The sequence below is a fragment of the Aquarana catesbeiana genome, linkage group LG03 (assembly GCF_042186555.1).
Source record: "Aquarana catesbeiana isolate 2022-GZ linkage group LG03, ASM4218655v1, whole genome shotgun sequence".
Lineage (NCBI taxonomy): Eukaryota > Metazoa > Chordata > Amphibia > Anura > Ranidae > Aquarana > Aquarana catesbeiana.
In genome coordinates, this window is record NC_133326.1 from 287,524,029 (window position 1) to 287,548,139 (window position 24,111).

Here is a 24,111-nt window from a genome sequence, read left to right on the forward strand (position 1 = left end):
TGGCTCAGGCAAACTATTATTCAAGGTTATGGTCTCAGACATCAGTTTCCACCTGTTTTGACAAGACACGCTCTTAGATCTGAATGCTTACTAAAGTCATATTAAACTTAAAAACACAAATGTAATTTTTCACAGCTTGAATCTTAGATGTGGTGGCTGCTTTCGTTTTTCTTTTTTTAGTCTCCCCCCCCCCCCCTCCTTATTTTCACCTAGTGATCTAGCTAGTAGCACATTTCCTATTTTATAGTGCCTCCATTCTGGACAGAGGAACATCAATCTTTGGACAGCAGCTTTGTCATTCTAGGGAGCAGGTAGTACTCGTTAGATGCACTAGCATATTTAGATCGGAGTGACTAACAAATTAAAGCTGATTTCTAGTTAGACATGTCTGTGTTTTTTTTTTTTTAAATGGCTTGTTTCAATCCTCTTACTACCACTTTATTGGACAGCTTTGTCTGTTAGAGGAATTTAAAAAAATAATAAAACAGGTTTATCAGATAAAAATAATGGGAAAAAATTAAAAAGGGGAAACAAATGCAGCCACAACATTTAAGAATTGGCAAGCTGTAATATAATATAATGGATTCTACAAAAGTACAAAAATTCTATTTTGCACATCGGAATAAATGTTTAGGTTTGCAACACAAAAAAAGGAAATTGAACTCCCCCATAGCCACCATTCAGACTAATTTTTGTAGATAGAATTGATAGTATTTCTGATGCATTTTTATTTTCAGGTCCTTTTTGCTATTTGAGAGGTGTTCTAGAATAAGCCTTTAATTTACATTGTAACACACATAACTGAACAGTAGATGTCACTGTTTGCTTTCTGTAGAGGTTTCAGATTGTATTCTCAATGTGAAAACTTCAATAAACCTATGTATCCTGTCTTGATTCATGAAACCTGTTCAGATTTCATCCAGTAATGCACATGGCAGAATGAGAACAATCCCTCCTCTATAGTGTGCACAAAAAAGCTGCTTAGTTGGCTGCTGGAATAGCCATTTAAGGCTGTTATCTGAAACCTAAATGTCATACAGCACTGAAATGTAATACATGGTGATAGACATTTGTCTTTTGCATCCCTGTTGTGCTCATGTAAGGAGATTTTATTAACTGATAAATATTAAAACTCCTTATTGCATTATATGGTATAGAGTAGACTCTATATATACATGCTTTTAAGGGACACACATAGCCATGTGCTAGAATACATTTTATCTGTGACAGCTAATAAATATGTTTTATATGTAGGTGTATATGTGTCAGTATATGCAGTACATTTTTTGTATTTGCATTTTTACATTACTTAATTGTTTGCAAGAGTAGGCTTGCTTTCATGACTGTATAAAAGTGGTCCAAGATAATAGTCAGGACATTGGTAAATGACCAGACTGCCAGAAGATAACCAGTTTGTCATCCTTACTGCTGGAAACTACCTCTAGTAAATGATCACCATCTAATGTCTAAAAGTACATGATCACATATAAGCTCCATTTTGTCTATTGTTATTGTCTGTGACTCACCAGATGCAGTACGTCTCCTTTCAATATTTTGTTGCCCCACAGGTGAATCAAGCTGCTGGGAGAGCTGAAAATGTTTTAAATGTATTTGTATGTAACATGTTACATAATAGGCAAAAAAAAACTTCCTTCTGGAAATCAAGACCTACTATGGGATTATTCAGTCAGTAATCTGGTTCTGCCAAGGTTAGCTGAGGCAAGAACTCTTAAACCTATCATGCAGGAAACTTGTTCTTGCTTACTAATAATGGAAGATTATGTTGCAAGTTGGTGTGTGGCATTCCTGTTTCTGATACAGTTGATTGCTTTGGTGGAGATGAGCCAGCGTTTACGATGCAATAGTGGCGTGTGAAGACTGATCTCACCTGTTTCAACATGTGAAATATATGATATTTTATCTTTAATATGACTAAATATGCAGGACTCTGCAAAAGCATTAGGTCTCTTTAAACTTATGGTTGGGGAGCAGAAAAAAATGTGTGGTTAAGCTGCATTTTTGCTGCTTGCCAACGCAACCCCACCCCCCCACCCCCAAAACTGCAGTGGGCATCGAATGGGGGTGTTTACATGCCGCGACCACGATGCTTCGCTTCACACCTGCGGACAAGTTGACCTGACATGTATCGAGCGGTGGATGGGAAGCACCGCAAATGCCCTCAACCGTGTACATTGCATGCAGATGCGTTTGTCATTTAAAAAAAAGGGTTAAAACAGGTGCTGAGGAGGCGTTGCATTGCTTCCTCACTGCTGGTCAGTAGCCTCTGGCGTGCAATCCGAGCACCAATCAGGGTTCAGAGGCAAGGGAGATTTACATGCATGTCTAAATCTACCCTTAGGAACCTGTAAAAGAAAAGTCAGGATTCTTTGGAAAATAATGCATTAGTCTATTTATCAAGTAATAGCCTTCAAAGTGTGTAAATTAAAAAACTAAATCAAGTGTCCACCCTTTTCCTTTAAAACGACATCAATTCTCCAAGATACTTGCACATTTCTTTAGGATCTCAACAGGCAGGTCTTTCAAAACATCTAGAAGAACGTCTGTTGATTAAGGCTGTCTCAGTTCTCTCTACCTGACAGATTTAATGATGATAAAATCAGGGCTTTGTGGGGGCTAAACCATCATTTCAAGGACTTCTTGTTCTTTTCGCTAAAGACAGTTTCTTATGTGGCTGTATGCTTGAGGTAATTGTCCTGCTGCAGAATGAACTTAGGGCCAATCAGATCATTGCATCATCGATAAGTATCTGCTAGAGCTGCATGATTAATTGTTAAAAGAAATTGTGATCTCGATTAAACCCCCCTCACGATCTTAATTTGTCATTTCCACGATTCATGTAACAAGCGCAGAGCCGTTCTCTGCTCAGAGTTGTCAAAAAGGAAAAAGAGGGCTGGGAAAGTTTATCACAGCATTGCTCAGTGCTGAGATAAAAAGAAGCGTTGTATCGTTTGGTTCTTTTGGATCAAAGGGTGAACTTCTGTAAATGAAGGCAGTTTAACCACTTAAGGAGAAACTGCAGTCTGCTCACATAATTTGTAATTAAAAACATCTTTGCCATTTTGAAGCTTCCCTCCAACCACTTTGCATATTTTATATATACTGTGATTCTGTACTTGCCAGATATGCTGCAGAAATCTCCCAGACTCAGCCACTGAGTCTGGCTGCAACCATTTTAATTGTGGGAAGCTGAAGCTGCTGCCTGTTCACTTCCTGGATTTACACACACACAGAGGCACACCTCCAGCTCTGCAGCTCTCATTGACCCTCTTATGACCCATCCCCCCTCCCTTCCTGGCAAGATCTCAAAAGTGAGAGAGAATGATGTGTGCATGATGTCCTAAGCCTAGGCTTTTTACCAAACAGGAAGTGGGCTGTATAAGTTATTTACTGGCAGAATTTTTTTTTTTTTTTTTTTACTATCCAAAGTTAAAACAACAAGGGCAAAAGCTTTAATAGATGGAACGTTGAAAAAATGACTGAAGGTCCGCTTTAAAAACTAAGCCTTTTTCTGACACTTGTTGCTTACAAGTTAAAATCAGCATTTTTTGCTAGAAAATTACTTAGAAACCCTAAACATATATATATATATTTTACCAGAGACAATAAAATGACGGTTGTTGCAATATTTTATGTCTGTTAACACTGTATTTGCGCAGCAGTCTTTCAAAAGCAATTTTTTGGGAAAAAACTGTAGTTAGCCCAGTTTTTTTGTTTATTGTGAAAGATGTTGAGCAGAGAATTGTTAGAGAATTGTGATCTTCTAAGCAAAAAAATTGTGGTTCTCTGTGCAGAAATGCAGCCCCAGACCTTCCTCTGAGGAAGAAGGTAAATCCTTCGTAATACGTCAGGCAGCATGGGCTACTGTATGGTTTCTCCTGTGATTTGTGTAGTGTTGGTTCCAGGACTGCAAAGCCACATGATGATGGCATGTTCAAGCGATATTCTGTCTGTATTGGTGGTAGTTTCTATACCTCTTCTTCTCTTCTTTTTTTTTTTTTTTTTTTTTTTTTTTATATACAATAAATGTATCTGGGATAATGCACTAGGCTGGTGCGCCCTCTTTTCTTTCCATTTTACCAGCAGTATAAACCAATGTCTTTCAATCCACTCCATCCAAAACTAAGAACGTTTCCCTTTTAGTTATACTTTTAAATTGTAGCGTCATTGGCCTAATTTTTCCAGGCTTGTTAGCTGGAGTTTAGCTTTTTTTTTTTTTTTTTTTAATAGTGAAGCCCAACAAAATCTGCTAGTGAATCTAATACTACCCTCTCCCCAGACTGACTATGCTTCTGACCAAAGAAACCAGGATCTAAAAATAGATTAAACAGTTGAGACCAGGATTTTAAAATCCAGGATCTACAAATAGATCAAACGTTTTAGACCGCAAAAAGGAAGATGCATAGAATTGCATTCATAGAGAGTAAATGGGTGTAAAAGGCAAAAGAAATGCCAACTTTATTAATATACAAAAATATAAAATCGTAAGAGAAATTTTAGGTCAAATACATTACAAAAGTGCATTAATGATAAACATAGAAGTTTGTTGCGCATATGTATGTATCACCCAGTGCTGGTAATCCAGAGTCTTGCTCAAGACGAGTTAAACTCAGTTTGAATTGCACAGCTTCTATCCCGACATGTTTCGGAAAATCGCATTGAAGTGTACTTTTCCTTCTTCAGGGGAGGTTTATAGAAGGGTGTACTATTGTTATATCTGTAACACAAATGTATATGTAATTTATTATAATATAGGCATCAACAGTGTAGTTTGGAGCCTAATAATATCAAAGAGAATGATGTGGAATACTTACATATATATCATTGACTCATTAAACACACAGAAGATAAAAACAATAAAGGGGAAGAGATACACGCTGGCTGCGTAGATCCATAGACACGGCGTGGAGGTTCACCGTGTAGCCATAGACTGGGAAAGTGTAAAGCATTCACAAAGGACGCCTGGTATCACAGCGGCAAAAAAGTATAACCACTGTGGGGGTAATCAAAACGGGAAGGGTAATTAGGTTCACCTAATAATAGGTAGAGTAAAGAATAATGAATAAATAAATAGTTGCTGGTGAAACCAGATGAACACACGGACAAAAAGCATGTCCATGTGATAGCTAGTATGAAGATGGGGTTTACCTTTTAAAATACAGAGCATGGGTGACATCCAAGCTGCAACCGAGAGACTGACACTGGATATCCCAGCGTCAGTCTCAATGTACCCACTCAGATTGGTGTGGACCAATCGGGTGGTACTCTCCGCCAGATCAGCTGTATGCTCTACAGCTGATTGCGGAGGTCAGAGCACCCCTCTGACGCAGGGTCGCGCGGTGTAGCCACGCCCAAAGGGGCGTGATGTCACTCGTCTCCGTGTCACCGGAGGGGAAAGAGAAACGCTTGTCGATCAGACGGCGGCAGAGGTGCACATAGGCTCCTATGGAGACGGCAAGGCAGGGCATGGACAGGATGTCCAGTGCCCGCCCCACTCCAGTGGAGCCCGCCTGCCTGGTGTCTGCATACAGCGACACAGCCCAGGGCGGGGCTAGGAGCCACCTGGTGGTAGAAAGGAAGTAAGCAGCCAGCGTGTTTACAAACAAAAAAGGGAATACAAGAACATGGCAAATTATGATAATTAGAAAACAGAGTTGCATACATGTATATACCTATATACAGTGTTTTAATAAGCATCTCAGTTATTTAAAGAGTACTGTGAAGAGATGAGATAGGATTATTACCGAACAAGAATATACACAAAAATATAATTGGTTTAGGCAAGAAATCTTGGGCAGTTTGAGAAGAAATAGGAGATTCAAGCACACATATACACTGTAGCAGAAGAATATTTGTTAGAAGGCAGAAGTCCGAGGAAGCTTATGTGAGGCCTCATGACTAACGCTAACTTTTTTAACTGTATGTGTAGGGCAGGTGAGGTATTGCCACAGACATCTTATTTTGTTGACTGCGTTGTAAAATGAAAAAGATTGCTGATTTAACAGTTTGTGTATAAGGACAAGAGCAATAAGAATGTCTTGAATTCTAGTATAAGTGTCGATATGTAGGGAAAGATAAAGTATTTAGAGATTTAATTCACAGACCCCGGAAGTAAATCCTGGAAGAAATGAATGAAAATTGAACGCCTCATTTAACCCAGGTGGGGCGGTGGCTTGTAAATTAAATATCCACCGTAGGTCACACTGGAGGAGGCGCCTTGTTGAAGTCGCCTCCCCTGGAGTGGAGGTGAATGAGATCCAGACCCAGGAAAAAGATCCCGGGAAGAGAATCTGGATGTACCAAGGCCATGTATCGACCAATAGGTATCTCAGGGTCCCATTTGCGAATTGTGGATATATGCTGGTAGATTCTCTTCCAAAACTTGTTGATTGTCTCCCCGACGTAGTAGCAACCACACTCACAAGTGAGTAGGTATACTATGGTGGGAGTCTTGCAATTGATGTAGTGCTTGGGGCGAAAATGGTATCCAATTGGTAGAGATATATTGTGTCGCCTATCCACGTATTGACAGTATGGGCACCCTCCACACGGGAAAGTGCCCACAGTTTTACAGGGATCACCTCTGTGGGATCTGTATTCACTTGTGACCAATCTGTCACCTACGGGGGGAGCCCTCCTTTATGTAACAGCAGGGGTATCTGACACAAATGGAAACAGTAAAGGGTCTGTAGTAAGTAAATGTCAGTATTTGTTCAGAATTCGCTTTAGTTGTTTATGTTGTGTTGTATAGGTAGTAATGATCCTGGTGGTATTATCAGTGGAGGGAAGTTTTTTGTATTATACGTAGTAGTATACCTAATCACTTGTGAGTGTGGTTGCTACTACATCGGGAAGACGATCAACGAGTTTTGGAAGAGAATCTACCAGCATATATCCACAATTCGCAAACGGGACCCTGAGGTACCTATTGGTCGACACATGGCCTTGGTACATCCAGATTCTCTTCCCAGGATCTTTTTCCTGGGTCTGGATCGCATCTACCTCCACTCCAGGGGAGGCGACTTCAACAAGCGCCTCCTCCAGTGTGAGCTACGGTGGATAATTAATTTACAAGCCACCGCCCCACCTGGGTTAAATGAGGCGTTCAATTTTCGTTCATTTCTTCCAGGATTTACTTCCGGGGTCTGTGAATTAAATCTCTAAATACTTTATCTTTCCCTACATATCAACACTTATACTAGAATTCAAGACATTCTTATTGCTCTTGTCCTTATACACAAACTTTTAAATCAGCAATCTTTTTCATTTTACAACACAGCAAAATAAGATGTCTGTGGCAATACCTCACCTGCCCTACACATACAGTTAAAAAACTTAACGTTAGTCATGAGGCCTCACATAAGCTTCCTGGGAGAACTCTGCCTTCTAACAAATATTCTTCTGCTACAGTGTAAATGTGTGCTTGAATCTCCTATTTCTTCTCAATCTGCCCAAGATTTCTTGCCTAAACCAATTATATTTTTTGTGTATATTCTTGTTCGGTAATAATCCTATCTCATCTCTTCACAATACTCTTTTTAAATACCTGAGATGCTTATTAAAACACTGTATATAGGTATATACATGTATGCAACTCTGTTTTCTTATAATTTGCCATGTTCTTGTATTCCCTTTTTTGTTTGTAAACACGCTGGCTGCTTACTTCCTTTCTACCACCAGGTGGCTCCTAGCCCCGCCCTGGGCTGTGTCACTGTATGCAGACACCCGGCAGGCGGGCTCCACTGGAGCGGGGCGGGCACTGGACATTATGTCCATGCCCTGCCTTGCCGTCTCCATAGGAGCCTATGTGCGCCTCTGTCGCCGTCTGAGCGGCGGGCGTTTCTCTTTCCCCGCCAGTGACACGGACACGCGTGACGTCATCACGCCCCTTGCCTCGCGCCCCTGCGTCAGAGGGACGCTCTGACCTCCGCAATCAGCTGTAGAGCATACAGCTGATCTGGCGGAGCGTACCACCCGATTGGTCCACACCAATCTGAGTGGGTACATTTAGACTGACTCCGGGATATCCAGTGTCAGTCTCTCAGTTGCATCTTGGATGTCACCCATGCTCTGTATTTTAAAGGTAAACCCCATCTTCATACTAGCTATCACATGGACATGCTTTTTGTCCGTGTGTTCATCTGGTTTCACCAGCAACTATTTATTCATTATTCTTTACTCTACCTATTATTAGGTGAACCTAATTACCCTTCCTGTTTTGATTACCCCCACAGTGGTTATACTTTTTTGCCGCTGTGATACCAGGCGTCCCTTGTGAATGCATTCCACTTTCCCAGTTTATGGCTACACGGTGAACCTCCATGCCGTGTCTATGGATCTACGCAGCCAGCGTGTATCTCTTCCCCTTTTTTGTTTTTATCTTCTGTGTGTTTAATGAGTCAATGATATATATGTAAGTATTCCACATCATTCTCTTTGATATTATTAGGCTCCAAACTACACTGTTGATGCCTATATTATAATAAATTACATATACATTTGTGTTACAGATATAACAATAGTACACCCTTCTATAAACTTCCCCTGAAGAAGGAAAAGTACACTTCAATGCGATTTTCCGAACGTCGGGATAGAAGCTGTGCAATTCAAATTGAGTTTAACTCGTCTTGAGCAAGACTCTGGATTACCAGCTCTGGGTGATACATATATATGCGCAACAAACTTCTATGTTTATCATTGATGCACTTTTGTAATTTATTTGACCTAAAATTTCTCTTACAATTTTATATTTTTGTATATTAATAAAGTTGGCATTTCTTTTGCCTTTTACACCAATCTACTCTCTATATACATAATTTTTTCCTGTCCTTAAAAGTCCAAGGGGGCGTCTATTGAATGCAATTCTATGCATCTTCCTTTTTGCAATGCTATTTAGGATGTTGGCAGGCTAGCACACCATCCAATTCTTCTTATTCATATGTTTTGTCGAACGTTTTAGACCAGGATCTAAAAATAGATTGAACAGTTGAAACCCAGGATTTAAAAATCAAACTATTTAGACCAGAGTTAAAAAATAGACTGAACCGTTTAGACTAGGATCTAAAAATAGATCTAGGATCTAAAAGTAGATTGAACAATTGAGACCAAGATCTAACAATAGACTGAATAGTTGAGACCAGGATCCCAAAATGGATCAAACAATTGAGACCAGGATCTAAAATTAGATACCCCCTATCTATTGCATGAAATGACGTACAGTGGGGACGGAAAGTATTCAGACCCCCTTAAATTTTTCATTCTTTGTTATATTGCAGCCATTTGCTAAAATCATTTAAGTTAATTTTTTTCCCCTCATTAATGTACACACGGCACCCCATATTTACAGAAAAACACAGAATAGTTGACATTTTTGCAGATTTATTAAAAAAGAAAAACTGAAATATCACATGGTCCTAAGTATTCAGACCCTTTGCTCAGTATTTAGTAGAAGCACCCTTTTGATCTAATACAGCCATGGGTTTTTTTGGGGAAAGATGCAACAAGTTTTTCATACCTGGATTTGAGGATCTTCTGCCATTCCTCCTTGCAGATTCTCTCCAGTTCTGTCAGGTTGGATGGTAAACGTTGGTGGACAGCCATTTTTAGGTCTCTCCAGAGATGCTCAATTGGGTTTAAGTCAGGGCTCTGGCTGGTCCATTGAAGAACGTCACGGAGTTGTTGTGAAAGCCGCTCCTTCGTTATTTTAGCTGTGTGCTTAGGGTCATTGTCTTCTTGGAAGGTAAACCTTTGGCCCAGTCTGAGGTCCTGAGCACTCTGGAGAAGGTTTTCGTCCAGGATATCCCTGTACTTCGCCGCATTCATCTTTCCCTCGATTGCAACCAGTTGTCCTGTCCCTGCAACTGAAAAACACCCCCACAGCATGATGCTGCCACCCCCATGCTTCACTGATGGAACTGTATTGGACAGGTGATGAGCAGTGCCTGGTTTTCTCCACACATACCGCTTAGAATTAAGGCCAAAAATTTCTATCTTGGTCTCATCAGAACAGAGAATCTTATTTCTCACCATCTTGGAGTCCTTCGGGTGTTTTTAGCAAACTCCATGTGGGCTTTCATGTGTCTTGCACTGAGGAGAGGCTTCCGTCAGGCCACTCTACCATAAAGCCCCTACTAGTGGAGGGCTGCAGTGATGGTTGACTTTCTACAAATTTCTCTCATCTCCCGACTGTATCTCTGGAGCTCAGCCACAATGATCTTTGGGATCTTCTTTACCTCTCTCACCAAGGCTCTTCTCCCCCGATAGCTCAGTTTGGCCTTACGGCCAGCTCTAGGAAGGGTCATCCCAAATGTCTTCCATTTAAGGATTATGGAGGCCACTGTGCTCTTAGGAACCTTAAGTGCAGCAGAATTTTTTTTTATGTAACCTTGGCCAGATCTATGCCTTGCCACAATTCTGTCTCTGAGCTCTTCAGGCAGTTCCTTTGACCTCATGATTCTCATTTGCTCTGACATGCACTGTGAGCTGTAAGGTCTTGTATAGATAGGTGTGTTGCTTTCCTAATCAAGTCCAATCAGTATAATCAAACACAGCTGGACTCAAATGAAGGTGTAGAACCATTTCAAGGATGATCAGAAGAAATGGACAGCACCTGAGTTAAATATATGAGTGTCACAGCAAAGGGTCTGAATACTTAGGATCATGTGATATTTCAGTTTTTCTTTTTTAATCTGCAAAAATGTCAACAATTCTGTGTTTTTCTGTCAATATGGGGTGCTGTGTGTACATTAACGAGGGAAAAAAATAAACTTAAATGATTTTAGCAAATGGCTGCAATATAACAAAGAGTGAAAAATTTAAGGAAGTCTGAATACTTTCCGTCCCCACTGTACAGGTACGTTGTTTCATGCAATAGATGCGCCCTGTCACAGTATATTTTCTGTGGGCGGTCTTTAGTTTACTAGCAAACATGTCATACTTGCCTGCTCTGTGCAATGGTTTTGCACAGAGCAGCCCGATTTTCCTTTTCTGGGGCTTCTGCTGGCACTCTTGGCTCCTCCTGCCTTCAGAGTGCCCCCTGTAGCAAGCCGCTTTGTGCTTGGCCCTGACCCCCCCCCCAGCTACCATGTACTAACTGTGATTGACAGCTTTTAAGTCCTGTTGCTTCTGAGCCCTGTGAGGAGGAAAAGAAAAATTAGAGCTGCTGCCCCTGGGCACAGCGCTGGTTTGAGATCGGGATCAGGTAAATATACAGGGGAGGCTGGGGGGAGCTGGTCACAGTTTTTTAACCTAATGCATAGAATATATAGAAGTAAGAAAAAACTTTCTGCCGTTAGAATCACAAATCACTTCCTTCTCCTGCCCAGGACTACATGTCCCATGAGACATTGTTCCTCACACATTTAATTTTACAAGTTCTCAGTTACTTACATGTATGGTTGGTGTACTGAGCTGTATGTGTTGCACAGTGTATACAGACATGTTCACAGTGCAGCACATTACCAGCTTAGTACATTGTTTGCACTTGTCCAAAAACACAGTGCAACACACATACAGCTCAGTACACCGTATGGCATGTTTGCTATTAAACACAGTTAATACTGACATGTAAACAAATAATGCATTCTGAATGCAGGTCAACTAATTGGCTGCCCAACTAATTGGTAATGAAAATAGTTGACAACTATTTTTATTATTGATCATAATCCATTTTGTATATTAGTTGTTTCAGCCACACCAAGTTGTCTCTATTGCTGCTGCATCCGCAGTAGAGAAATCCTAAGACAGGAAGTGTGTTGGTGGCTGGATCAGCGGTGGAAATAAAGGGGAAAAAAAGAAAACGAATGCAGCCACCACATTCCAGGAATTCAGCTCCATTGTAAAAAGTAAAGGCACACTGTGAGTTAAGTCCATAGAGGTACATGACATCTCCTGGACTTCTCAATTTATATCCGACAGGTTCATAGCACTACTGAAAGACAGATCTCGCTATATTTCCGGGAGCCTGACACTGATCCTTCTGATCTCTGCATCTTTAACAGTAGAGTCCTGCAACTGCTATGCCCTTCCCTCCTTCCCAATCACAGAAGCCTTGGTATTATATAAATGCATTCACAAACTACAAAGGCTTCTCTGAATGGACAGCAGAGGGGAGGCATGGGCAAAACTGCTCTGTGTGCTTTTCTCAGATCCTGGAGTGTCGCTCCAGTACAGCAATAAACTTGTCAAATGTATAAAACAGAAGTCCAGGAGATGTCATGCACCTAGCTGGACTTAACTTGGTGTGCCTTCATTTTTTATAGAGTGGCTGAATTCCTGGAATTCAGCTTTAAGGATTGATAAATTGCAATGTATTACATTTTTGCTTTTGGGTTTAGATGCGCTTAAAAGGCTCGTTCACGCAGGGGACGGCAAAAGCAGGCGGCTGAGCTGCGGTTTTACCATCTAAATAAGGGCATGCAGCTGTTCAGACCTGAGCATGACTATGCAAAGTTGCATTCTTTTCAATTGTGCCTGTTCACACTTGTAGTGGCCCTACACTCTAAACAGTAAATGAGCTCTTTTTTTTCACTGTATTCAAAGTCTTTAATGGGAACGCCTGTAAATGTGCGTTTTTTTGTTTTTTTTTACACCTGAAGAATTCCTCTCCTCCTCTTGTCCTGCCTAATCAATACAGGCGCTGTGTATGGGGCCATGCAGTAACTGTATACAAGGCACAAGGTTGTCATGTGGTGATTCAGCCTTTTTAGCGTTAAACCAAGTGGTTAGGTGGTAACATATCACCTCCCCTCCACTTGCCAAAGCCCTATGAAAAGTGATCCACCGTGGATTGTTTTTTAGAGAGGCAGCAAGGGCTGCAACATGTCAGAATGAGCCCTAGGAGAATTGATGATGTTTTGAAGGGTTTGTAAACTTAGAAATAAAAAAAAAAAAAAAAAAAATTCTGTCTTTTTAATAGAGACAGAATTTCATTTTTGCCCATAGTGCTTCTATAATACCTGGTTGATCCTGCCAGTTCCCATCTTCCTGGTAATAAATTGACCTTGCTAAGCATGGGAGTTGACCCATGCTAGCATGGTCCGTTTATGTCCCCTGTCATCCTGCTGTTAGATACAGGCACCCTGTGCAAGCGCACAAGGTGCCTGTATCATCCGTGGTCCCTGTAAATCTCACTCCTCCCTCTAACTTTGAGCGAAGGAGCCTTCCCCAGCCGATCCTCCTCCTCCTCCTCTTTGTGAGGAAAAGGGGGAAGTGACATTCTGTCGTGGGGTAAGATTGCGCTCATTACCATGGAAACACTTGACACTAGGTGGCGAGCATCACTTCCTGCAATGATGTGAATGCCCAGCTTCGTGCACACCCACCGGCAGGTCTGTGAATCGCTCTGAAATAGAGATCATGTGACCTGCATTTGCAAGACTGAAAACAAATTATTGGCAAGTTCTATAAAAAAAATGTAAAGATGGATTTATAAAGTGCATACATTTTATTAATTTAAATATATGTTTACTGTGTTTTACAACTACATTAAATGCAAATGATGGAAATGCTAAATATTGATATGATTTTTCTGTTTAGGCACTTTGAAGGGTTGTTAACCCTTTAATGACTAAGCCTATTTTTGAAATTTGGTGTTTACAAGTTAAAATCTAGAGAATAAAATGGCGATTGTTGCAATATTTTATATCACACGGTATTTGTGCAGCGGGGTTTTAAACGCAACTTTTTGGGAAAAGGGACACTATCATGAATTAAAAAAAAAAAACAAACAGTAAAGTTACCCCAATTTTTTTTGTATAATGTGAAAGATATTGTTACGCCGAGTAAATAGATACCAAACATGTCGCGCTTTATAATTGCACGCACTCGTGGAATGGCGACAAACTACGGTACCTAAAAATCTCCATAGGCGACGCTTTAAATTTTTTTACGGTTACCAGGTTAGAGTTACAGAGGAGGTCTAGTGCTAGAATTATTGCTCTCACTCTGACAATAGTGGCGATACCTCACATGTGTGATTTGAACACCGTTTACATATGCGGCCACGACTTCCGTATGCATTTTCTTTGCTGCGCTGGGATGGGGGCGCTTTAAAATTGTTTTTTTTTTTTTTCTTATTTTTTTTAATTTATTTTTATATTTATAAATTGTGTTTTTAAAAAAAAAATTTTTTTTGATCACCTTTATTGCTGTCACCAGGAATGTAAACATCCCTTGTGACAGTAATAGGTGGTGACAGGTACTCTTTATGGAGGGATCGGGGGTCTAAAAGACCCCCGATCCCTCCTTTGCACTTCAAAGTATTCAGTATCGCCGTTTTCGGTGATTCTGAATACTGTGGATTTTTTTTTAAACCGGCGCCATGGGCAGCCGAGTAAACGGGAAGTGATGTCATGACGTCGCTTCCGTGTTTACGATTAGGGGGCTGGAACGAAGCCGCTCAGGCTTCTTTTCAGTCCGTCCCCAGCCGCCGGAGGCAACCGATTGGTCATCGGGCCTCCCGATGGAATGGGAGGCCCAGTAAGAGTGGCGCAGAGGGGGGACGTCCCCTCCCGCTCCTCCGGTATAACAGCCGAGCGGCTTTTAGCCACATCGGTTGTTATACCTGGATAGCCGATCGCCGGCTCTAAAAACCAGTACCGGGATGATGCCTGCAGCTGCGGGGATTATCCCGGTATAACCCCGGAAAGCCAAGTACGCACATCTGCGTACGTTCGGAGAGAGGGGTTAAGACTAAAGTTTGATCATTTCATTATTGTTGAAAGCATCCTCGTTTTACAGCTTTTTCCACAAGTACTCAAAATGTTTGTGTACCTAACTTTTGTTAGGTGAATATTTATCTTTAACAAGACTTTTTCCTGTTTTTTTTCATTTCTTTTTTTCAGATTAATTCAGTGTTTGAAGTACCAGATACACAAAACGTACATCCTGCAATTATCGATGTAAAGAACGAACCATCTTCCAAACAGCAGGTACTGAAAATGGGTTACATCTTGACAGTCTATATTCAAACATGATCGAGTTAGATTTTTTTAATTTGTGATAAAACAATGAGTTTCTGCCTTTATGAAACTCAATATTGCTTTTACTGGTTGCATTGCGGCTTTAAACCGGTTGTATACGTAGAAGGTTTTCACCTTAATGCATTCTATGCATTAAGGTAAAAAAAAGAAACCTTGTGTGTGCATCCCCCAAAATTGTCCTGACAATAAACGGGCACCTCCGCTTTTGCAAGGGGTGGGGGAAGTCTACCTGCCTTTTTGACCACTTGGGCTCAGGGCAATTCAGATCTTTGGGTTCAGTATGGTGGGACCCAGAGGTACAGGCTGGAGTTTACTCCCTACCACCTCTTCACTTTATGTCCCTAAAACTACCTACCTGTCCAAAGTTGTGGGCTTTTCAGGCTGCCTTGTAGCAACTTCACTCTTTGGAAGTGATTGTTTGTTCCTTCCGAGGAAGGGTTTCAAGGCTTTAATTCAAACCTGTTTAGAATTCCAACTTGAAGGTCCTCAATGCCTTGATGTGGGTTCAAAAATTCTGAATGAAATTGGCCCAGTCTGTAATTGCATAGTTGCAACAAAGCGAACTTATAGCATCTATAGACATCAATGATACATATTGCCATTTTCCCCCCTCATCAGCAGTTCTTGCAATTTGCAGTGGGCAAGCAACATTTCCAGTTTGTGGCTCTTGTCCCTTGGCTAGTTCTCACCAAGGTGCTTGCTTCGAAGCTCGCAGTGCTGTGTTGTCAGGGAATCCATATTATTAGAAATCTAGATGACCTTCTCTTAAAGGATCACTCCGTCCCAGCCCTGGCAGTAAATGTGTAGTGGACATTTCAGAGTTTTGGGTGGATTTAACCCTACAGATGTCTCAGTTGGATCCAACTCGGTGCAGACATGTGTAGGTGTTTCTTCCCTGGAATTAGTGTTGGCCCTCTAAGCTCATGTGTGGACCTTGCGCTCCAAAAAGCTTCCAGCAGTTTCGATTTTGCTTGAGAGTACTAAGCCTCTTTGTGGCTTCATTTGAGGCAATCTTTGTCCAGTTTCACTCCACACCTCTACAGCTCAGTTTGCTAAATGCGTGGAACAAGCTCCCTCAGTCTCTCAACAGACCTGTGCGCTTTTGTCTCAAGGCCAGGATATTTCTGTGGGCTGACCAGCCCTGTGCTGGAATCATGGAAGTCCCTTCTCCCATTACTTTATAGCAGGGGTCTCAAACTCACAGCCCTCCAGCTGTTGCAAAACTACAAGTCCCATCATGCCTCTGCCTGTGTGGGTCATGCTTGTAACTGTCAGCCTTGCAATGCCTCATGGGACTTGTAGTTTTCAAACAGCTAAAGGGCTGCTAATTTGAGACCCTTGCTTTAAAGTGTCTCATATACGGGTGCTAGCCTGCCAGGCTGGAGAGATGTCTTAGGGAAAGAAATGGTCCAAGGGACATGGTCGTCAGGGGAGTTCAGACTTTCCACCCATTATCTTGAATTAAGGGACAGAAATAACTTTTTGGTGGTTTTAAGGCCTTGGACTTCCATTCTGCTTAAGGTGGCTTTCTCCTTCCACAATAATCAGGCCTCACCTGTGGGCTCTTGCATGGACTGTCCTGCTTCCCGTTCTGACAATTCTAGGTGCATTAGGCAGGCTATCACTAAGGCTTAGGCTTTGAAGGATAGGAGTCCTTCTTTACATGTTAACGCTCGTTTGACATGTTCATTTGGTGCATCCTGGGCTTTTCAGCACCAGGTTTCTGTTTCCCAAATTTGAAAGGCCACCACCTGGTCTTTTGTTAACACGTTTGTGAAGTTTTACCAGGTGAATGTTCTTGTCTCTGCTGGTGCTAGATTCAGCTATATGCCTTCAAGCCTGTGTTGTGTAATGTACTCCAAGAAAACTATTTTACAGGTAAGTCAAAAATCCTTTATTTTATTCACTTTGCCTTTGAACATTAGGGAATTCGACTATTCCAAGATGAGTCAATTCCCTTGCACCAATTGTGTGTCCATTTACTTGAGTGATAGTTCTGAGCCTGCTGACAAAACAACACACACATTAAATACATTAAATGCACATGTAATCTTATAGGAAGATTGTGGTTAAAATTAATGGTTGATGAGTAAGGGACCATTCACGCTGCTCCAGCGGCTGCTGCACACTAAACGGGGTGTTGTCTAACATATATTTTTTTTTTTTTTTTTGTCAGTGAAAGCAAATATTTTGGATTCCTAAAAGTAGCTTCTAGCACTAGATTGAACAGCACTCCCATTGCATCCTGGGTTATTGCTATAAAAATAACATAAGCTTAATTGCGTTATAGACCATTGTCTTTTTATGATGTACTAAAGACATAGTTTGTTACAGTATGGACATTGTATCTGCCTTAAGATTCCAGCTATGGAAAGTAAGGCAGTGAAAAGCTAGACTTCCGCAGGTCTGTTATTAATAGCAACAGCACTAGTGTTGGTTTCCCTACAGTTATTCTCCACTGGTTCTCTGCGCAGTACAGCTGAAAATAGTTCTGTTCAAAGTGACATCGCTCTACTCATCAGAGCCTGATCCTTCTCTCATGGGAACCTGTCATAGTTGAGGCTTGTCTTTTGCAGATTCATTTAGAGAGTATATTTCTGCAGGAGACCACGGCTGACACCATTCAAATCCCAGATGTATTGGCCAGTCTGGTGTAGTAATGTAATAATCCTTGTCCATAGACCTTTAACAAATGAAATGTTACATAATAAGGGATTTATTTGCTTCGCTGTTTCATAGTAACATACCAAAACAAATAGACTGCGGCTGTTCTACAGGTTTTTTTTTTTTGGGTGTGTTTAATGCTATATTTAAAATAAGTCGTCAGTTATGTTTTTTTAAAGCTGTCAATACACTAGTAGAATTTCTGAAAATTTTTGCTTTTAGAACATTTGTTTGACTTTGTTTGGCCAAATTGGCATTTGTTTTTGACCACAGTGACAAGAAAATTTGAGGGAGCAGGATAGAAAATTTTCTTTAGCTGCTAAATTTTTAGCAGTGAATGTGGTTTTCATTCTGTAAAGTCCATGCTTTCCAAAATTAAATGTTAAAGTAAGATTTCGATATACTTTGGAATGATGTTCAAATCGGATAGCATCGGATACCGGCCTCCTGGGCCGGTATCGTGCTTTCTTGGTGACTTTGCTGCCTGGCTACCCTACTTTCTTTCCTCTGAAATACCCACTATCATTCTTGGTGACTTCAACATTCCTGTCAATGTTAACAGCCCAACTACAGCTAAACTTCTTGACTTAACCTCATCTTTTGACCTAACCCAATGGACACATACTTCCACTCACTCCAGTGGTAATACCCTTGACCTTGTATTCTCCCATCTCTGCAACCCTGGCAACCTCACCAACACCCCCTTTCCTCTTTCTGATCACAACCTCATTTCTTTCACTGTATCCTTGCCTCCAACCACCCATCCCTCCAAGCAGCAAACAATTACTTGTAGAAATCTTCGCCACTTTAACCCTTCTCTTCTCTATACTGCTACTGACCACCTATATGACATAATCTCTCCCCTGTCCTGTCCTGTCCTGACCTGGCCACCTGTGTCTACAACAGTTCACTCTCATCATCACTAGATGCACTTGCTCCTCTAACCACACTCAGAATCAGGCCTCAACCGTTACAACCCTGGAAAACTGACAACACTAGAAATCTCAAGAGACATTGCTGTGCTCTTGAATGACTGTAGCGTAAAACTAAATGCCTGCAAGACTTCACCCTATATAAATCTGCCCTTCTAAAATACAGTTCATGCCTCCATGCCGCCAAACAAACCTACTTTGTCTCTCTTTTTAATTCCTTGTCAACCAGTCCCCGTCGGCTCTTCTCAACCTTTATCTCTCTACTTCGTCCCCCACCCCCTCTACCCACTAACTCTCTCACTACCCAAGAGATTGCCAATCACTTCAAAGACAAGATTGATGCAATTCGTGAGCATACCTCTACTGTGCGTACATCTTCCCCGCCCAACATACCTTGCCTAACAGCACATTCAACACTCTCCTCTTTTGAATTGGCTACTACTGATGAGGTTACAAAACTTTTCTCAGATGCCCACTTAACCAATTGTCCCCTGGATCCTGTTCCCTCACAACTACTACGGTCACCCTCTTCTTCTATCCTATGCTCCCTCACTCACATCTTCAATCGCTCCCTCTCTAGTGGCATCTTCCCCTCCCCTCTAAAACATGCGCAGATCACTCCCATACTTAAAAAGCCCTCACTGGACCCTACCAACCTGAACAACTTAAGACCCATCTCTTTGCTATCATTCACTTCTAAACTTCTAGAACGCTTAGTCTTCAACCGTCTTAGCTCCTACCTCAGTGAAAATAACCTAAAACCAACAGCCAGTACTCCATACTCCTACTACTTGACCTCTCTGCAGCCTTTGATACTGTTGACCACCCGCTCCTTCTCAATAAACTACATTCCCTTGGCCTCCGAGATTCTCCTCTATCCTGGTTCTCTGCCTATTTATCACAGCGCTCCTTCAGTGTCACCTACAACTCTGTCTCCTCCTCTCCATTGCCCCTTTCTGTGGGGGTCCCCCAAGGCTCTGTTCTTGGACCCCTTTTCTTCTCTATCTACACCTCCTCCCTTGGTCACTTGATAACCGCCCACGGCTTCTAGTACCACTTATACGCCGATGACACCCAAATCTATCTGTCTACTCCTCACCTCACTCCCTCAGTCTCCTCTCGCATTACTAACTTACTAACTGACATATCAGCATGGATGTTGCACCACTTCCTTAAACTAAATCTCTCTAAAACTGAGCTATTAATATTCCCCCCCCCCCACCCGTGCCCCCCTCCACGACTTTTCCATCAAAATCCACAATGCAACCATCACTCCCTCCCCTCACGCCAGGGTTCTAGGTGTAATCATAGACTCTGACTTGTCATTTCAGCCTCAAATTGTTGCCAAAAGTTTGTACAATTCACCTCCGTAACATCTCTAAAATGTGCCCCTTTTTAACAAATGAAACCACCGAGCTCCTCACTCACTCCCTTGTTATCTCTCGCCTTGACTATTGCAACTCCCTTCTCATTGGCCTGCCTCTCCCTATCTCCTATCCCCTCTTCAGTCTATTATGAATGCTGCTGCCAGACTTATCCACCTTACCAACTGCTCAGTGTCTGCCAATGCCTACACTGGCTTCCAATCACCCAGCGAATTAAATTCAAAATACTAACCACAACATACAAAGCCATTCACAACTCTGCTCCGAGCTACATCACCAATCTTGTCTCCAAATATCACCTAAATCGTCCTCTCCGCTCTTCTCAAGACCTCCTACTTTCAAGCTCTCTCGTCGTCTCCTCTCATGCTCGTCTACAGGATTTCTCCAGAGCCTCTCCCATCCTCTGGAACTCGCTACCTCCACCTGTCCAGCTATCCCCTACTCTTGCTACCTTCAGGGGATCCCTGAAAACTAATCTCTTCAGAAAAGCCTATAACGTCTCTAACTAATCTTTTACCACTTCCATCAGCTCATTCTCCACAGTTATAACCTTTTGTACCACCTGCCCCACCCTATTAGATTGTAAGCTCTTCTGAGCAGGGCCCTCTTAATCCTCTTGTATCTTATTGTATTATAACTGTATTGTCTCCCTTTTATATTGTAAAGCGCTGCGTAAACTGTTGGCGCTATATAAATCCTGTATAATAATAATAGCATTATTGAATGTACTGATGAAAATTTTCATACAAATGTTCATTTGGAAATCTACTATTGTATGAACAGTATTAGTTTGGCTTTCATTAAAAGGGTAAAACAAACTGATGTCAACCTAGTTCTTTCCTCCTAATTGTCCAGTCTGCAATACGATCTCATGCCTAATTGGCAGCCTGCAGGGTAGCCATGCGACCTTTCAAAATCTATCTCCAGTTTGATGACTTTAGTTTTCTTTGAAGTCTAAGTGTAGTCATCACTACAAGAATTCTGATCCAAATAAAACGGATAAGGTTTCAAAACGAAGAACTATAGATATTACTAAATATAACCAATTAACATTTTCACCTACTGTCCCTACAGTAGCAAAGTCATATTAAAACATTGTAACTCACTCAGCTACATGCTGTGTGCGTGTGTTTTCTCCTCCATTACATTATGTTAATTGGAAGCACAGCACATACTGGATTAACCACTTCAGCCCCAGAAGATTTGGCTGCTCAATGACCAGGCCATTTTTTGCGATTCAGCACTGCGTCACTTTAACTGATAATTGCGCGGTCGCGCGACGTTGTACCCAAACAAATTTGATGTCCTTTTTTTTCCTACAAATAGAGCTTATTTTTTGCGCTATAAACAAAAAACAATTTTGAGAAAAACACAATATTTTGTACTTTTTGCTAAAATAAATATCCACAATTTTTTTTTAAAAAGCGATTTTTCTTTTTTTTTCCTCAGTTTAGGCCGATATGTATTTTTCTACATATTTTTGGTAATAAAAATGGCAACAAGCATATATTGATTGGTTTGCACAAAAGTTATAGCGTCTACAAAATAGGGGATAGATTTATAGCATTTTTATTATTTATTTATTTTTTGCTAGTAATGGCAATCTGTGATTTTTATCGGGACTGCGACATTATGGCGGACACTTTTGACACAATTTTGAAATCATTGACAATTTATACAGCGATCAGTGCTATAAAAATGCACTGATTACTGTGTAAATGACACTCACAGGGAAAGGATTAACACTAGGGGGCGATCAAGGGATTAACTGTGTTCCCTAGTGTGTGTTCTAACTGTGGGGGAGGGGACTGACTATAGGAGATGACAGATTGTGGTTCCTAGCTCTTAGGAACTCACAATTTGCCTCTCCTCACAGAACAGGGATTTCTGTGTTTACACACACGTCCCTGTTCTGCCTCCTTCATGCCCGCGATCACGCATGGCCACGGTCATCGCGACCGCCGGCCACGAGCATCGGCACCACACTGTGCAACGGGCGCTTAAAGGAGCCAACGGCTCGCGGGACCGTGCTGACCCGCCGCAGTATAATGACGGTGGCTGGTCGGCAAGTGGTTAAAGAGCAAAGAGTATAACATCATGGAAACTGGGATTTTTTTTTTTTCTTCAGTAAGACATGCTGTGCTATTTTTGAACTTTGAATACTGTGTGTGTAACCTTTCAATTCTTGAAAATTTCTGACTCTAGTTGTAAGCATTTGATGGGCATACATTTTTATACTAAGAAGAAAAAAAACTTCTAGGTTTCTCCTACTATCGCATAGCTTGTACAAATTCCCTTAAAGAGTTATTAAATCCCACAACAGTAAAGTCAGTGTGTATATGCAGTAAAGCATGCTCGTTATACTCACTGTGACACCTAAGGGGTTAATCCTCTGCATTGTGTACAAAGGCTGTTTGATCCCGTCTTATATGATCCTCCCCTTTTTCCACTGACTCCAGAATATGTCCGGATAAGACAGAGTTAGTGGAGTCAGGCTGCACATGCTCAGTTTGAGTATTGCTAGAGAGATTTTTTTTTTTTTCTTGGGAGAGTGCATGTGATTAGCACTGGACCAATCAGCACTGTCCAGACAGAGGGTCAGGGGTCATGCATCCTGATGGGACAGCCAGTGCCGTGTGAAAACTCCTCCCACAAGCTTTAACCAGGCACTGATAGAATTCACAAGACTGCTATATACTGCTGGTAAAAAAAGAAGGTATTTGGCAGTTTATATTTTCAAAAATAATTGAATTTCTATGTTCTGTGTACTGTGGGAGATCAGATATAGCGAATGCAGGGTCCTGTGTTTAGTAACACTTTGAGGCTTGGTTGCGCCCTGAATATGTTCTGATATTGTTGGTGGCTCTGCTGCTTCACTTTTGGTTAGTAAGGCATTTTACAGTTGTATGCAAAAGTTTAGGAACCCCTGACAGTTTCCATGATTGTCATTTATAAATATTTGGATGTTTGGATCAGCAATTTCATTTTGATCTATCAAATAACTGAAGGACACAGTAATATTTCAGTAGTGAAATGAGGTTTATTGGATTAACAGAAAATGTGCAATATGCATCAAAACAAAATTAGGCAGGTGCATGAATTTGGGCACCCAACAGAAAAATCACATCAATATTTAGTAGAGCCTCCTTTAGCAGAAATAACAGCCTCTAGACGCTTCCTATAGCTTGTAATGAGTGTCTGGATTCTGGATGAATGTATTTTGGACCGTTCCTCCTTACAAAACATCTCCCAGTTCAGTTAGGTTTGATGGTTGCTGAGCAGGAGAGCCCGCTTCAAATCACCCCACAGATTTTCAATGATATTCAGGTCTGGGGACTGGGATGGCCATTCCAGGACATTGTACTTGTTCCTCTACATAAATGCCCGAGTAGATTTTGAGCAGTGTTTTGGGTCATTGTCTTGTTGAAATATCCACCCTTTGCTTAACTTCAACTTTGTGACTGACTCCTCAACATTATTCTCAAGAATCTGCTGATATTGAGTGCAATCCATGCGACCCTCAACTTTAACCAGATTCCCAGTACTGGCACTGGCCACACAGCCCCACAGCATGATGTTACCTCCACCAAATTTTACCGTGGGTAGCAAGTGTTTTTCTTGGAATGCTGTGTTCTTTTGCTGCCATGCATAATGCCCCTTGTTATGACCAAAAAACTCAATCTTTGTTTCATCAGTCCACAGCACCTTATTCCAAAATGAAGCTGCCTTGTCCAAATGTGCGTTTGCGTACCTCAAGCGACTCAGTTTGTGACGTGTGTGCAGAAAAGGCTTCTTTCGCATCACTCTCCCATACAGCTTCTCCCTGTGCAAAGTGCGCTGAATTGTTGAAGGATGCACAGTGACACCATCTGCAGCAAGTTGATTTTGTAGGTCTTTGGAGGTGGTCCGTGGGCTGTTTTTGACCGTTCTCACCATCCTTCGCCTCTCCAATATTTTATGTGGCCTGCCACTTCTGGCCTTAACAAGAACTGTGCCTGTGGTCTTCCATTCCTCACTGTGTTCCTCACAGTGGACACTGACAGCTTATATTCCTGCGATAAATTTTGTAGCCTTCCCCTAAACCATAATGTAGAACAATCTTTGTTTTCAGGTCATTTGAGAGTTGTTTTG

General features: G+C 41.4%; 1 protein-coding gene across 2 annotated transcripts in view; it reads left to right on the top strand.

The window, feature by feature from the left end:
• The window catches only part of POC1B (POC1 centriolar protein B), a 197,619-nt gene that overhangs the window by 95,523 nt on the left and 77,985 nt on the right, over positions 1-24,111 (top strand). For both annotated transcript variants that reach the window (XM_073620198.1, XM_073620199.1), the window contains one exon: positions 14,862-14,948. In XM_073620198.1, coding sequence (XP_073476299.1) covers positions 14,862-14,948 — 87 coding nt within the window. The remainder of the gene's footprint in view (positions 1-14,861; positions 14,949-24,111) is intronic.